The sequence below is a fragment of the Balaenoptera physalus genome (assembly GCF_965194825.1).
Source record: "Balaenoptera physalus genome assembly, chromosome: X".
Taxonomy (NCBI): domain Eukaryota; kingdom Metazoa; phylum Chordata; class Mammalia; order Artiodactyla; family Balaenopteridae; genus Balaenoptera; species Balaenoptera physalus.
The window spans coordinates 53,646,411-53,664,351 of NC_138903.1; the positions used below are offsets into that span (position 1 = coordinate 53,646,411).

The 17,941-nt window shown below is 39.2% G+C and overlaps 1 protein-coding gene across 9 annotated transcripts in view; it reads right to left on the minus strand.

Annotated features, from left to right (window-relative positions):
- ARHGEF9 (Cdc42 guanine nucleotide exchange factor 9) overlaps nucleotides 1-17,941 on the minus strand; it is a 225,543-nt gene that overhangs the window by 42,942 nt on the left and 164,660 nt on the right. For all 9 annotated transcript variants that reach the window (XM_082444965.1, XM_082444962.1, XM_082444969.1 and 6 more), the window contains one exon: nucleotides 8,410-8,541. In XM_082444965.1, coding sequence (XP_082301091.1) covers nucleotides 8,410-8,541 — 132 coding nt within the window. The remainder of the gene's footprint in view (nucleotides 1-8,409; nucleotides 8,542-17,941) is intronic.

The window sequence follows — 17,941 nt, forward strand, 5'->3', positions numbered from 1 at the left end:
TTATCATTGATGGATTTGTTTTTTGGTTTGCTTGTTCTCTTCTGTCTTTCTTCCTTTTTATTAATTTTTAAAAATAATATTACTTTTTTATTTTAATAACTATATTTTATTCTATTTGTTTGTTTCTTTCTTTCTTCTTTATTTCTCCCTTTCCTTCTGAGCCGAGTGGCTGACAGGGTCTTGGTGCTTGGGCTGGGTGTCAGGCCTGAGCCTCTGAGGTGGGAGAGCTGAGTTCAGGACACTGGCCCACCAGAGAACTTCCAGCCCCATGTAATATAAAAAAGTGAAAGTTTTCCCAGAGATCTCCATCTCAACACTAAGACCCAGCTCCACTCAAAAACCAGCAAGTTACAGTGCTGGACACTCTATGCCAAACAACTAGCAAGACAGGAACACAACCCCACTCATTAGCAGAGGGGCTTCCTAAAATCATAATAAGGTCACAGACACCAAAAAACACACCACCGGACGTGGTCCTGCCCACCAGAAAGACAAGATCCAGTCTCACCCACCAGAAGACAGGCACCAGTCCCCTCCACCAGGAATCCTACACAACCCACTCAACCAACCATACTCACTGAGGGCAGACACCAAAAACAACAGGAACTACGAAACTGCAGCCTGCAAAAAAGAGACCCCAAACACAATAAGTTAAGAAAAATGAGAAGACAGAGAAATACACAGCAGATGAAGGAGCAAGGTAAAAACCCACCAGACCAAACAAATGAAGAGGAAATAGGCAGTCTACCTGAAAAAGAATTCAGAGTAATGATAGTAAAGATAATCCAAAATCTTGGAAATAGAATGGAGAAAATACAAGAAACGTTTAACAAAGACCTAGAAGAACTAAAGAACAAACAAACAATGATGAACAACACAATAAATTAAATTAAAAATTCTCTAGAAGGAATGAATAGCAGAATAATTGAGGTAGAAGAACGGATAAGTGACCTGGAAGATAAAAGAGTAGAAATAACTACTGCAGAGCAGAATAAAGAAAAAAGAATGAAAAGAATTGAGGACAGACTCAGAGACTTCTGGGACAACATTATCACACCAACTTTCATATTACAGGGGTCTCAGAAGAAGAAGAGAAAAAGAACGGGACTGAGAAAATATTTGAAGAGATTATAGTTGAAAACTTCCCTAAAATGGGAAAGGAAATAGTCAATCAAGTCCAGGAAGCACATAGAGTCCCATACAGGATAAATCCAAGAAGAAACACGGCAAGACACATATTAATCAAACTATCAAAAATTAAATACAAAGAAAAAATATTAAAAGCAGCAAGGGAAAAACACAAATAACATATAAGGGAATCCCCATAAGGTTAACAGCTGATGTTTCAGCAGAAACTCTGCAAGCCAGAAGGGAGTGGCAGGACATATTTAAAGTGATGAAAGGGAAAAACCTACAATCAAGATTACTCTACCCAGCAAGGATCTCATTCAGATTCGATGGAGAAATTAAAACCTTTACAGACAAGCAAAAGCTGAGAGAGTTCAGCACCACCAAACCAGCTTTACAACAAATGCTAAAGGAACTTCTCTAGGCAGGAAACACAAGAGAAGGAAAAGACCTACAATAATAAAACCAAAACAATTAAGAAAATGGTAATAGGAAGATACATATCGATAACTACCTTAAATATAAAAGGATTAAATGCTCCAATGAAAAGACATAGTGGATGAATGGATACAAAAACAAGACTCGAATATATGCTGTCTACAAGACACCCACTTCAGCCCTAGGGACACATACAGTCTGAAAGTGAGGGGATGGAAAAAATATTCCATGCAAATGCAAATCAAAACAAATCTGAAGTAGCAATTCTCATATAAGACAAAATAGACTTTAAAATAAAGACTATTAGAGGAAAGAAAGAAGGACACTACATAATGATCAAGGGATTAATCCAAGAAGATATAACAATTGTAAATACCTATGTAGCAAACATAGGAGCACCTCAATACATAAGGCAAATGCTAACAGCCTTAAAAACGGAAACCGATAGTAACACAATTATAGTGAGGGACTTTAACATCCCACTTTCACCAATGGACAGATCATCCAAAATGAAAATAAATAAGGAAACACAGCTTTAAATGATAGATTAAACAAGATGGACTTAAATGATATTTATAGGACATTCCATCCAAAAACAACAAAACACACTTTCTTCTCAAGTGCTCATGGAACTTTCTCCAGGATACATCATATCGTGGGTCACAAATCAAGCCTTGATAAATTTCAGAATGTTGAAATCATATCAAGTATCTTTTCCAACCACAATGTTATGAGACTAGATATCAATTACAGGAAAAAATCTGTAAAAAATACAAACACATGGAGGCTAAACAATACACTACTAAATAACCAAGAGATCACTGAAGAAATCAAAGAGGAAATCAAAAAATACTTAGGAAAAAATGACAATGAAAACACGATGACCCAAAACTTTTGGGATGCAGCAAAAGCAGTTCTAAGAAGGAAGTTTCTAGCAATATAATCCTACCTCAGGAAACAAGAAAAAAATCCTCAACAAAACACAAGCAAACAGAATCCAACAGCACATTAAAGGGAACACACACCATGATCAAAGGGGTTCATCCCAGGAATGAAAGGATTCTTCAATAGATGCAAATCAATCAATGTGATACACAATATTAAAAAACTGAAGGATAAAAACCATATGATCATCTCAATAGACGCAGAAAAAGCTTTTCAGAAAATTCAACACCCATTTATGATAAGAACCCTCCAAAAAGTAGGCATAAAGGGAACTTACTTCAACATAATAAAGGCCATATATGACAAACCCACAGCCAGCATTGTTCTCAATGGTAAAAAACTGAAACCATTTCCACAAAGATCAGGAACAAGACAAGGTTGCCCACTCTCACCACTATTATGCAACATAGTTTTGGAAGTTTTAGCCACAGCAATCAGTGAAAAAAAGAAATAAAAGTAATCCAAATCGGAAAAGAAGAACTAAAACTGTCACTGTTTGCAGATGACATGATGCTATACATAGATAATCCTAAAGATGCTACCAGAAAACTACTAGAGCTAGTCAATGAATTTGGTAAAGTAGCAGGATACAGTATAAATGCACAGTAATCTCTTGCATTCATATACACTAATGAAGAAAAATCTGAAAGGGAAATTAAGGAAACACTCTCATTTCCCACTGCAACAAAAAAAAAAGATACCTAGGAATAAGCCTACCTAAGGAGATAAAAGACCTGTATGCAGAAAACTATAAGACATTGCTGAAAGAAATTAAAGATGATGCAAACAGATGGAGAGATATACCGTGTTCTTGGATTGGAAGAATCAAAATTGTGAAAACGATTATACTACCGAAAGCAATCTACAGATTCAATTCAATCCCTATCAAAACACCTATGGCATTTTTCACAGAACTGGAACAAAAAATTTCTCAATTTGTATGGAAACACAAAAGACCCCGAATAGCCAAAGCAATATTGAGAAAGAAAAACGGTGCTGGAAGAATCAGGCTCCCTGGCTTCAGACTATATTACAAAGCTGCACTGATCAAGACAGTATGGTACTGGCACAAATACAGAAATATAGATCAATGGAACAGGATAGAAAGCCCAGAGATAAACTCATGCACATATGGTCACCTTATCTTTGATAAAGGAGGCAAGAATATACAATGGAGAAAATACAGCCTCTTCAATAAGTCATGCTGGGAAAACTGGACAGCTACATGTAAAATAATGAAATTCGAACACTCTGTAACACCATACACAAAAATAAACACTAAATGGATTAAAGACCTAAATGTAAGAGCAGACACTATAAAACTCTTAGAGGAAAACATAGGCAGAACACTCTATGACATAAATCACAGCAAGATCCTTTTTGACCCACGTCCTACAGAAATGGAAATAAAAATAAAAATAAACAACTGGGACCTAATGAATCTTAAAAGCTTTTGCACAGCAAAGGAAACCATAAAAAAGATGAAAAGACAACCCTCAGAATGGGAGAAAATATTTGCAAATGAAGCAACTGACAAAGGATTAATCTCCAAAATATACAAGCAGCTCATGCAGCTCAATATCAAAAAAAGAACCCAATCCAAAAATGGGCAGAAGACCTAAATAGACATTTCTCCAAAGAAGATAAACAGATTGCCAACAAACATATGAAAGGATGCTCAACATCGCTAATCATTAGAGAAATGCAAATCAAAAGTACAGTGAGATATCACCTCACACCATTCAGAATGGCCATCACCTAAAAATCTACAAACAATAAATTCTAGAGAGGGTGTGGAGAAAAGGCAACCCTCTTGCACTGTTTGTGGGAATGTAAATTGATACAACCACTATGGAGAACAGTATGGAGGTTCCTTAAAAAACTGAAAATATTACTACCATATGACCCAGCTATCCCCCTCCTGGGCATATACCCTGAGAAGACCATAATTCAAAAAGAGTCATGTAGTACAATGCTCATTGCAGCACTATTTACAATAGCCAGGACATGGAAGCAACGTAAGTGTCCATCGACAGATGAATGGATAAAGAAGATGTGGCACATATATACAATGGCATATTACTCAGCCATAGAAAGAAACAAAATTGAGTTATTTTTGGTGAGTTGGATGGACTTAGAGACCGTCATACAGAGTGAAGTAAGTCAGAAAGAGGCAAACAAATACTGTAGGCTAACACATATATGTGGAATTAAAAAAAAATCCATTCTGAAGAACCTAGGGGCAGGACAGGAATAAAGACACAGACATAGAGAATGGAATTAAGGACACGGGGAGTGGGAAGGGTAAGTTGGGATGAAGTGAGAGAGTAGCATTGACATATATACACTACCAAATGTAAAATAGATAGCTACTGGGAATCAGCTGCATCACACAGGGAGATCAGCTCGGTGTTTTGTGTCCCCCTAGAAGTGTGGGATAGGGAGGGTGGGAGGGAGATGCAAGAGGGAGGGCATATGGGGATATATGTATACATATAGCTGATTCACTTTGTTATACAGCAGAAACTAACACACCATTATAAAGCAATTATACTCCAATAAAGATGTTAAAAAAAATCTATTATAGAATTCTGACATGCTCAATGGCAATAATGACATAGAGGTTACTAATGAAGAATTCGGAGTCAGCTTGCCTGGATGTAATTCCTGGCTCCATCGCTCACTAGATATAATATCACCTTGGGCAAATTATATAACTTCTCTGTACCTCACTTTACATATATTTAAAATGGGAAAAATAATAGTACTTACGTCATGGGTTTGTGGTGAGGATTAAATTGAGTTAATGAATGTAAAGGCCTTAGAACAGAATCATAGAGGTGAACAGTAAATGTTGATTCATTATTATTTTATTGCCAATCTGTATTTTCTAGAATCTTTTATATTTTGAAAATTGGTACATTTTCTCATCTATAGTGTTGTCATAGATCTCCTGTAACTCATGACTCTGTTGAGTTTACCTACAGCAATTCTGCTGGGGACATCTGAGTATTATTTCATTGCCCAGTGATGTATATATTTTTAAATTACATTACATCTAAATTCCATTAGTCTACAAGCTCTAAGAAGGCAGAGCTGGCTGGCACAGAGCAGGGGCTCAATAATTATAGCATGAAAGAACGAATTCAGAGCACTGAAGTGCTTTCTTGGAACCTCAGATACTTTAGGTTTAAATTCCCCCTCAACAGGTTTATGCTCTTTTTCCCTTGACAGAGAAGTTTTAAGTTCCTGTGTTAATAGTAAATTATTTGTCCCTAGAAGGGAGTTGTCAGACTATCACTTCTTTTTTCTTCTTTTTTTGAAAAGATCTTTTTAAATCATTGATATTGTCCTAGAATCTTTAAAAACTAACTTTGACTCATTGTAAGATTCATGAAACTAATCTTTGTCACTCCTATTAAATATCCTATACATATAAAATATTACATATGAATATCTATCCACTTGCTACGGGCCCATGTTTCCTCCTCCTTTTTAAATATGAACTCATCAGAAAGCTTTATGTAGCCACATTTGATTACGTAGCTTTCTTGTCCCCTTTCTTCCCTGTAAAAAGGATTACTGTGTTTTGGGGCCTCCTTTTTAACTCTGCCTGAGGTGAGTGCCTTACTCGCCCAGCTCTAGTCCTGGCCCTTTTCCTTTGTAGATTTCCTTTGCCAAAGGATTCTTCATCTCCAGGAAGCTTTCTCCATTTCTTCCAGCTCTACCTCAAGAGGAAAGGCTTTTATAGCTATGGCAAGAGGTCCCTCAACCACCCAGCAGACCAAAGACATTGTATCTTTCTATACCTTATTTTGGCGCCATGGTCATTTCTCAAAAGTTTACTCCCTATTGCTGAATAGAAAGGCCTATTTCAGGTACCAAATAGAAATCCTCAACCATAGCCTCAACACAAACATCAGATATAGTTTTAAGGGGCTTTGAAAAATCAAACTGTAGCTGCTCATGCTCTGAGAAACCAGAGTCAAGAAGGCCCAGGTATGTGGATAGCTTTTTTCTGGAAGGGGAGGCCATGGTTCTTGCTAGAACAAGTAGGCTCCCATTGGAAGAAAGCTATGCTAGCTTCAAGGTTTCTCTTGTTTTTGTCATCCTTGTTGCCTGCTACCCCCATCCTGCCAGCTTGGCTGGCTTGGCTTCTGGTTTCTCCTTAATCACTGGCTTCTACTAGCTGGCCTGGAGCTGACTCTCATTCCATTTTAGTTTTCTGCTGTCCCCTGGCTCCTAAACTTAGCTCACTGTCCATGTTGTTTCTTCCCTTTATTTCTAGCCTTTGCCTCACTATTTTGTGTTCTGGCTCCTGGCCCTGTCTCCTATAGCTACTGTTTTGCAGAGCTGAGTTTCACATTTTCCTTAAAGTAATCTCAGCCTTTGCTGACAGATGCTTAAATTAACAGGGTGTGAGTGGTGGGCAACGCTAAAATAAACTAGCTTTCTAATCTCTTTTCTGTGTCTCTCTACAACTGGTTGTTCTGAGTGTAAACATGCCTCAGTGGGAAGAATAAGCACATGCCTATTGGTGACATGACTGATATGCTGAGAATTTCCTTGGCTATGTAAGTTAACCCTCAAAAATTCTGCCTCCTGATTTGATGGAAGTCTAAGGAAGAGTTGGGGGTAGATAATAAGAGGGCTGAGTGTTTGGCCAAGTTCCAGATTCATACAAGTTCTCTCTTCCAGGGCCAGGTCCAGACCAAGGCAGTAATTTTCTCCATTAGCTAGACAGCTATCAGTTCCAGAGCTGGCACTTAAAGCTTATTCCCAAACATTGAGGCAGTTCGACTTGAAACTCAATTTGTTCCCTCAATCCACTGTCAAAGGCAAATAGCCAGAGATTTAATGCAAGATGTGGCATACACAGAGAACAGGGGGCTTAAAAACAAATGTGTGGTTCCTGTTCCAGGCTGAAAAAGATGACAGTGTTTAACCTAGTGCTTCATGATTTAGTATTCCCTTTCAGAGGTATCTGCTACTTGGTGAGGAAGAGAACAAAGGGACTGGATTATGGAAAAAGAGCCAAGGGTAGGATGGTGAATTTAAAAAGTCACTTTAAGCACTCTTTGGTTTTCCCCTCCTCTTTTACTTTCCCTGGTCCCAAATTCTTCCCAGCCAGTCCCTGGAGCTAAAAGTGATCTGAACTCCCTATCCTAAGGGAGGAGGTGGAGGAAACAGTATACCACCAGGAGGAATCAGGCTGAGAACATATGCCATCCTCCTACCTGCCAAGGAGAAGATACCAAGAAACAAACACTCATGCTGAGTTAATCACAACAGCAAGACCTTTTCTCAAATGGATTACAGAGAAGGGAGGGTAATGAAGAGCACAGTTGAGAGTTATAGGAATGTGATACAACTTGTATAGGAAATGGGTAGGGGAACAGGGAAAATTCCTGTATCACAAAGGTAAGGTATCTTACCTGTAAGAGTAAAGTAGGTCCCTTGTTGGTTCCTAGGGCAGTAAGGGGCCAGATGGTCAAAGCCATTAGAGTAGAAATGGGGGGAGGTGCTCAGGGAAGCCACTTATTCACCAACTGGGATAGAAATATTTCAATATTTTTAGCAACTGGTGCAAATCAGCAGGCTATCAGCTCTGGGTCGAAAAGAGTGAGAAAGATCGCCATGAAGGGCAGGAGGGAAGAGTGTATAAAAGATACCAACACAAACTTTACCAGTTTCAGAATTTCACTGCCCATAAGCCAGTCCTGCTTGTGATATTCATGCCATACCAGTGATCCTGATATGGAATTGCTGCCAATATCTTGTCTTGTTTTTGCCCAGCAGGGTTAGCCCACTTTGTTGGGAACTGGAGATGATGGAGAGGAAGGGTCTGGTGCCCCCTGGGGTGCCCATCTCCCTCAGGGAAGAAAGGGGTGGGGTTACCTTCTTGCAGAGGACCATCTGGTGGTCAAACAGGAAGAAGACCCGCTGCTGGTTGCGGCCGTAGGGCTGATAGATCCACGCCATCTCCCCAGTGTAGATCAGCTCCGAGCTCCTGTCTAGGATGTCCTCGCCCTGGGAAGGACATGTGATAGTGAGAGGCAGCCAGGCAGGAGGGATGGCCCCTTCACTTGCCTGGAGGCACCTAGAGCTGGGCATAGGCTGGGACAGGAGGAGGACAGAAAGGGTCTGGTGAGGAAGAAAGGATGGAGGGAGGGACATCTGGGAATCCCTGAAAGGCTCCATGAGCTATAAAGACCCATACTCTTGTTTACCCTGAGGCCAAATGAGCCCCACTACCCAGGACTGCTATAGTCCTTCTTTGCCAGTTGCTCTCTGGCCCTAGAGGCACCAGCTGCCATGAGGTGTCTATCTGTCTCTCTCTGTTATTCTCCCTCTCTCTTTTTCTCTAAATCTCTCTTTCTGCCCCAATCTTTCATCCCAGTTCTAGACTTTTAGTCTCTTTCTTGTACCTGAAGAGTAAAGCCTGAGCAGGTGCTAGAAGTCTCTCTGCTTCCCAGACAAGTAAAACAAGACAGGGAAGGACAAGAAGGAGATGATGTTTGAAGGAGAGAAAGAGAATCCATTCACCCTCTTAAAATTGTTTTTCCTTCCTTTCTCAGTTCATTAAAATTTACTGATTAAACAGGAAATGTCATCACCTTGGTCTATTATCCAGAAAGCCTGAATAACTTGCTTATCTTTCTTGCTATGTAGAATCAGACACACACACCAAAAATACCTAACACTTAGCTAATTCTATTCTACAGAGTTTCCAAGGGCCTCTTATTTATGGGAACTCTGATATGTGGGGTTGTATGTCAGATGCCAAGCCAGACTTGGCCCTGTTCTCGAAGAGCTTACATCTCAGCAGAGGAGTCTAATATAGGTGTGCTCAGAACTCATGGAATGCAAGGCAAACCATGGGGACAAAAAGAAGTGGCCCCCTGACTCAGGAGAATTAATACTTATTGAGCACCTACAGGGATCAGACATTGTGCTACATACTTTCACTCTGTCTCTTCTGAGCATCACAGTAGCCCTGGTAGGTAGATAGTCTTGCTGTCATCTTTATAGTCTGAGGTACAAAGAGGTCAAGTGATCAGCCACAGCCACCCAGCTAGTTAGCCAAAGATCCACAATCCAACCCCAAGTTTGCAGCTCCAGAGAGTGTGCTCACTTTTGCCACTATGTTATACTGTCTCTAGGCCAAAAAGTCACTGGAGGGTCAGTCCCTTCCTCTCTCTGGGTCTCAGTTTTCCAGCTGTTAAATGAGGTATGTGAGGATGACCTCTAAGGTCTTAGCCCTGACACTCTAATGCTAAGATCTCAGCCTTGTACTGAAAAGCTTCAAGTCAAATTTAGAGATGGGGGTTCCCGCATCTCCCCAGAAACAATCAGAGGTAAACAGTCTAGGCAGGGCAGTGGCCCAAAGAGAAGGGTAGCAGGAAATCGTATTCTTGAGCATATCACTTTTTTTCAGTCTAAGGGATGGGAAGAAAAAGGGGAGCTCAATGGAAATATTTTCTAATAATACAACCTCAAAAAGAAAGCTCAACTTGAGGACACAAGGAGGGGGAAGGGTAAGCTGGGATGAAATGAGAGAGTGGCATGGACATATATACACTACCAAATGTAAAATAGATAGCTAGTGGGAAGCAGCCGCATAGCACAGGGAGATCAGCTCGGTGCTTTGTGACCACCTAGAGGGGTGGGATAGGGAGGGTGGGAGGGAGACGCAAGAGGGAGGAGATATGGGGATATATGTATATGTATAGCTGATACACTTTGTTATAAAGCAGAAACTAACACACCACTATAAAGCAATTATACTCCAATAAAGATGTTAAGAAAGAAAAGTAAGAAAGCTCAGAAATACTAGTGTGACTCCAGACTACACCTCAGGTGTTCCCTGGAACTTTGGTAAACACTCCTCCTTGAGGGGCCCACATACTAGCACAGAACCTCTGGAGGCCCAGGGCTAGGAGAAGAATCCCTCAGAGTGTGGGGGTCATGCAAGGTTTTCCTGTTGGAGGGATGGGAAGCTGAACGTGGTACCAGTCGGCCATGCCCCACCTTGAGGCAGGCCAGGAAGATGTACTACAGTCCATTTTGAATATGTATGAAGTGAAAGAACGCTATAAAAGGGGCCAATGCTATACAAAGATGGCCAGGATGACTTTTAAAGGTACAACTTGCTAAGCTGAGAATGATCAGACCAGGAGGACTACTCAGTGGCATCTGGTCTACACACTGTACCAGCTAGAAGCAACCCAATTCTATCAATTCTGTTTTAAGTACTTGCCATAAATGTCACTTGGTGCCACTCTACCAAGAAAAAAAAAAAACTTGAAAAAATACACCTCTATGCTCACCAAGCTGATTGTTGTCAGTTAACTCATCTCTGTTCCTCAGTTTCCTCATCTTTAAAATGATGATAATAACATTACCAACCTCATTTGGCTGTTGTAAGGATTATATAAGTTAACATATATAAAGTGTTTACAAAAGTACACATCGCACTGTAAGCTCCATACAGTGATAGTTATTACCTTGAATATTACTGTGTACCCTAAATCCTGTGCCACATATTCCCATTAATACTCACAACCCAATAAGGGATGTAGTGTTATTTGTCCCCAAACCAGGGTCAGAGAAATTGGAAGTAATATGCCGAAAGTGGCAGAATCCAGGAGAGAGTCGCTCAAAAGTTCATGCTCTAAACCATCAAACAACAGCAAAATAATAATCCCTTAGTGGAACAAGCAGCTGCCTTGGAAGATTTCTAAGGTAAGAACCTCAAAGGCTTCAGTTCTGGGCCCAGTGCTGCCGCCAACTCACTTCCTTCGGAAGTAGCTTAATCACAATCTGTTTCCTCATTTAGACAATGGTGCTAATACAAAGGTTCCTGTTTGGCTCAAATCACATGGCTGCTTGAGAACACCAAATAAGCTCATGTAAGGGAGAGGGACCTCTCCGAGTTTAGAGCAATCAGACTTTGCCCTTTCTGCCCCACTGCACTACACAGTTCTTTGCCTTGACCCCTCAAGTACAATCTCTTCCCACCTCCCCCTCCTCCACATGCCTTCTGTTCTCTTCCATTCTTCCAGAATTTTGCTCACACTGTTTCCTCTGCCTGGGACATACTTTCCCTCACTGGATAGCCAAGGCTACATCTCATTCATTTCAATATTCCAATGCCCAGCACCTCATTCTAATTATAGGCTGATTATCTGATGTGGGGTTGTGCCCTGAGCACATCAAGGGAGAGGACAAGGGAAATGCTATCCTTCTCAGAGTTCATATTCAATTCTGCCTGCTAGGAGGAAGGCAGGGAAATAACAAACCCATCCCTCCACATTTGATCTCCTGGTGCAAAGAGTATGCCTCATCAAGCAATTTAGTTTTAAAAAGATGTTTTTGCTGCCGCCATCACGTTGGGCTTTTGTGTTTCTTCCAAATTCTTTGGATTCAAATGTCCAATGGTAAACTGGAACATGCTATTGAGTATTTTACAACCAGGCTATGGGGGAGGGGTGCTATGAGAAGGAAATCACAATCACACACAATCAAGTTCTCAAACATGAGCTGCAAACTTGGGATCCTGGTAAAAATCTCCAGAAAAAAAAAGATATAAAAGAAGCTGTCAGGGATAAAGCTACATGTAAAAGAATGAAATTAGAACACTTCCTAACACCATACACAAAAATAAACTCAAAATGGATTAAAGACCTAAATGTAAGAGCAGACACTATAAAACTCTTAGAGGAAAACATAGGCAGAACACTCTATGACATAAATCACAGCAAGATACTTTTTGACCCACCTCCTAGAGAAATGGAAATAAAAACAAAAATAAACAAATGGGACCTAATGAAACTTAAAAGCTTTTGCACATCAAAAGAAACCATAAACAAGACGAAAAGACAACCCTCAGAATGGGAGAAAATATTTGCAAATGAAGCAACAGACAAAGGATCACTCTCCAAAACTTACAAGCAGTTCATGCAACTCAATATCAAAAAAACAAACAACTCAATCCAAGAATGGGCAGAAGACCTAAATAGACATTTCTCCAAAGAAGATATACACATTGCCAACAAACACATGAAAGAATGCTCAACATCACTAATCATTAGAGAAATGCAAATCAAAACTACAATGAGGTATCAACTCACACCAGTCAGAATGGCCATCATCAAAAATTCTACAAACAATAAATGCTGGAGAGGGTGTGGAGAAAAGGGAACCCTCTTGCACTGTTGGTGGGAATGTAAATTGATACAGCCACTATGGAGAACAGTATGGAGGTTCCTTAAAAAACTAAAAAGAGAACTACCATATGACACAGCAATCCCCCTCCTGGGCATATACCCTGAGAAAACCATAATTCCAAAATAGTCATGTACCACAATGTTCATTGCAGCACTATTTACAATAGCCAAGACATGGAAGCAACCTAAGTGTCCATCGACAGATGAATGGATAAAAAAGATGTGGCACATATATACAATGGAATATTACTCATCCATAAGAAGAAATGAAATTGAGTTATTTGTAGTGAGGTGGATGGAACTAGAGTCTGTCATACAGAGTGAAGTAAGTCAGAAAGAGGAAAATAAATTCCATATGCTAACACATATATATGGAATCTAAAAAAAAAAAAACCAAAATGGTTCTGATGAACCTAGGGGCAGGACAGGAATAAAGAAGCAGATGTAGAGAATGGACTTGAGGACATAGGGAGGGGGAAGGATAAGCTGGGACAAAGTGAGACACTAGCACTGACATATATACACTACCAAATGTAAAATACATAGCTAGTGGGAAGCAGCTGCATCGCACAGGGAGATCAGCTCGGTGCTTTGTGACCACCTAGAAGGGAGGGATAGGGTGGGTGGGAGGGAGACACAAGAGGGTGGGGATATGTGGATATATGTATTCATATAGCTGATTCACTTTGTTATACACAGAAACTAACACACCATTGTAAAGCAATTATACTCTAATAAATTTGTATAAAAAATCTTGCAAAAATAAAGAACAATTAAAGAATGGAAAAAGAAAAAGAAGCTGTCAGGGATATGTTCCTTCCCCTTCCCTTCAAGTGGATCTAATGCATGTGAAGGGTAGCAAAGTGATAGCATAACCAAACATCAGCATCAGAGAAATTAGATATTTCCTAGAAACTGCAATTCGTGAGAACAGGTTCTTCTTCCTGATGCTCCCCTAAGCTGATTGAAGGTACTTATTATTATTTAGAGGTATAGATGATACTTTCACTCATCCACTGATTTTTTAGAAGCCCTAGGGGGTAGGGCAGAGCAGGGGGCCTCCATGAACTCTAGTCCACATAGGCTGGCATGGAGCAGGGATGGAAACTGCAGGTGGGCAAATAAATCCAAAATGTTCATTGAATAAGCTGAGGGCTGGTCAGGTGTGGATATAATAGAAGATCTCCTGCTCTCTAGCAAAATGCTCTGATTTACTGAGCAGGCTCCAATTGCTGGTGTGCTACCAACTCTCGACCCTCTTTCTTAATTCCTCTTCAAGGGAGATTAAGTTCTGAAGGTTTCTTCTATGATTCTTGTTGTTTTTTTAAAATTTAATTTAAATTATTTTTTTAAAAACATCTTTATTGGAGTATAATTCCTTTACAATGGTGCGTTAGTTTCTGCTGTATAAAAAAGTGAATTAGCTATACATATATAAATATATATATATCCCCATATCTCCTCCCTCTTGCGTCTGGCTCCCACCGTCCCTATCCGACCCCTCTAGGTGGTCACAAATCACTGAGCTAATCTCCCTGTGCTATGTGGCTGCTTACCACTAGCTATCTACTTTACATTTGGTAGTGTATATATGTCAATGCCACTCTCTCACTTCGTCCCAGCTTACCCATCCCCCTCCCCGTGTCCTCAGTCCATCTTCTACGTCAGCGTCTTTATTCCTGCCCTGTCCCTAGGTTCGTCAGAACAACTTTTCTTCTTTTTTTGGTTTCCATACATATGTGTTAGGATACGGTATTTGTTTTTCTCTTTCTGACTTACTTCACTCTGTATGACAGACTCTAGGTCCATCCACCTCACTACAAATAACTCAATTTCGGTTTTTTATGGCTGAGTAATATTCCATTGTATGTATGTACCACATCTTCTTTATCCATTCATCTGTCGATGGACACTTAGGTTGCTTCCATGTCCTGGCTATTGTAAATAGAGCTGCAATGAACATTGTGGTACATGACTATTTTGGAATTATGGTTTTCTTAGGGTATATGCCTAGTAGTGGGATTGCTGTGTCATAAGGTAGTTCTCTTTTTAGTTTTTTAAGGAACCTCCATACTGTTCTCCATAGTGGCTGTATCAATTTACATTCCCACCAAAGTGCAAGAGGGTTCCCTTTTCTCCACACCCTCTCCAGCAGTTATTGTTTGTAGAATTTTTGATGATGGCCATTCTGACTGGTGTGAGGTGATACCTCATTGTAGTTTTGATTTGCATTTCTCTAATGATTAGTGATGTTGAGCATTCTTTCATGTGTCTGTTGGCAATGTGTATATCTTCTTTGGAGAAATGTCTATTTAGGTCTTCTGCCCATTCTTGGATTGAGTTGTTTGTTTTTTTGATATTGAGTTGCATGAACTGCTTGTAAGTTTTGGAGAGTGATCCTTTGTCTGTTGCTTCATTTGCAAATATTTTCTCCCATTCTGAGGGTTGTCTTTTCGTCTTGTTTATGGTTTCTTTTGATGTGCAAAAGCTTTTAAGTTTCATTAGGTCCCATTTGTTTATTTTTGTTTTTATTTCCATTTCTCTAGGAGGTGGGTCAAAAAGGATCTTGCTGTGATTTATGTCATAGAGTGTTCTGCCTATGCTTTCCTCTAAGAGTTTTATAGTGTCTGCTCTTACATTTAGGTCTTTAATCCATTTTGAGTTTATTTTTGTGTATGGTGTTAGGGAGTGCTGTAATTTCATTCTTTTACATGTAGCTGTCCAGTTTTCCCAGCACCACTTATTGAAGAGGCTGTCTTTTCTCCACTTTATATTCTTGCCCCCTTTATCAAAAATTAGGTGACCATAGGTGATGGGTTTACCTCTGGCTTTCTATCCTGTTCTATTGATCTATATTTCTGTTTTGGGGCCAGTACTGTGCTGTCTTGATTAGTGTAGCTTTGTAGGATTGTCTGAAGTCAGGGAGCCTGATTCCCCCAGCTCCATTTTTCTTTCTCAAGATTGCTTTGGCTATTCAGGGTCTTTTGTGTTTCCATACAAATTGAGAATATTTTTGTCCTACTTCTGTGAAAAATGCCACTGGTAGGTTCATAGGGACTGCATTGAATCTGTAGATTGCTTTGGGTAGTATAGTCATTTTCACAATATTGATTGTTCCAATCCAAGAACATGGTATATCTCTCCATCTGTTTGTATCATCTTTAATTTCTTTCATCAGTGTCTTATAGTTTTCTGCATACAACTCTTCAGTTTCCTTAGGTAGGTTTATTCCTAGGTATTTATTATTTTTGATACTATGGTAAATGGGAGTGTTTCCTAAATTTATCTTTCAGATTTTTCATCATTAGTGTATAGGAATGCAAAAGATTTCTGTGCATTAATTTTGTATCCTGCTACTTTACCAAGTTCATTGATTAGCTCTAGTAGTTTTCAAGTAGCATCTTTAGGATTCTCTCTGTATAGTATCATGTCATCTGCAAACAGTGACAGCTTTACTTCTTCTTTTCAGATTTGAATTCCTTTTATTTGTTTTTCTTCTGATTGCTGTGGCTAAAACTTCAAAAACTATGTTGAATAACAGTGGTGAGAGTGGAAAAGCTTGTCTTGTTCCTGATCTTAGAGGAAATGGTTTCAGTGTTTCACCATTGAGAATGATGTTGGCTGTGGGTTTGTCATATATGGCCTTTATTATGTTGAGGTAAGTTCCCTATATGCCTACTTTCTGGAAGGTTTTTATCATAAATGGGTGTTGAATTTTGTGAAAAGCTTTTTCTGCATCTATTGAGATGATCATATGGTTTTTCTCCTTCAAATTTTTAATACAGTTTATTACATTGATTGATTTGTGTGTATTGAAGAATCCTTGCCTTCCTGGGGTCAACCCCACTTGATCATGGTGTATGATCTTTTTAATGTGCTGTTGGATTCTGTTTGCTAGTATTTTGTTGAGAATTTTTGCATATATATTCATCAGTGATATTGGCCTGAATTTTTTTTCTTTGTGACATCTTTGTCTGGTTTTGGTATCAGGGTGACTTTGGGAGTGTTCCTCCGTCTGCTATATTTTGGAAGAATTTGACAAGGATAGGTGTTAGCTCTTCTCTAAATGTTTGATAGAATTTGCCTGTGAAGCCATCTTATCCTGGGCTTTTGTTTGTTGGAAGATTTTTAATCACCATCTCAATTTCAGTGCTCGTGATTGGTCTGCTTATATTTTCAATTTCTTCCTGGTTCAGGCTCAGAAGGTTGCACTTGTCTAAGAAATTTTCCATATCTTCCTGGTTGTCCATTTTATTGGCATTTAGTTGCTTGTAGTAATCTCTCATGATCCTTTGTATTTCTGCAGTGTCAGTTGTTACTTCTCCTTTTTCATTTGTAATTCTGTTGATTTGAGTCTTCTACCTTTTTTTCTTGATGAGTCTGGCTAATGGATTATAAATTTTGTTTATCTTCTCAAAGAACCAGCTTTTAGTTTTACTGATATTTGCTATCATTTCCTTCATTTCTTCTTCATTTATTTCTGACCTGATCTTTATGATTTCTTTCCTTCTGCTATCTTTGAGGGTTTTTTGTTTTTCTTTCTCTAATTGCTTTATGTGTAAGGTTAGGTTGTTTATTTGAGATGTTCCTTGTTTCTTGAGGTAGGATTGTATTGCTATGAGCTTCCGTCTTAGAACTGCTTTTGCTGCATCCCAAAAGTTTTGCGTCATTGTGTTTTCATTGTCATTTGTTTCTAGGTATTTTTTGATATCGTCTTTGATTTCTTCAGTGATCTCTTGGTTATTTAGTAATGTATTGTTTAGCCTCCATGTGTTTGTATTTTTTATAGGTTTTGTTAACCTGTAATTGATATTTAGTCTCATAGCATTGTGGTTGGAAAAGATACTTGATACAATTTCAATTTTCTTAACTTTATCTAGGCTTGATTTGTGACCCAAGATATGATCTATCCTGGAGAATGTTCCATGTGCTTTTGATAAGAAAGTGTATTCTGTTGTTTTTGGTTGGAATGCCCCATAAATATCAGTTAAGTCCGTCTTGTTTAGTGTATCATTTAAAGTTTGTGTTTCCCTATTAATTTTCATTTTGTATGATATGTCCATTGGTGAAAGTGGGGTGTTAACGTCCCCTAGTATTATTGTGTTACTGTCGATTTCCGGTTTTATGGCTGTTAGCATTTGCTTTATGTATTGAGGTGCTCCTATGTTGGATGCATCAATATTTACAGTTGTTATATCTTC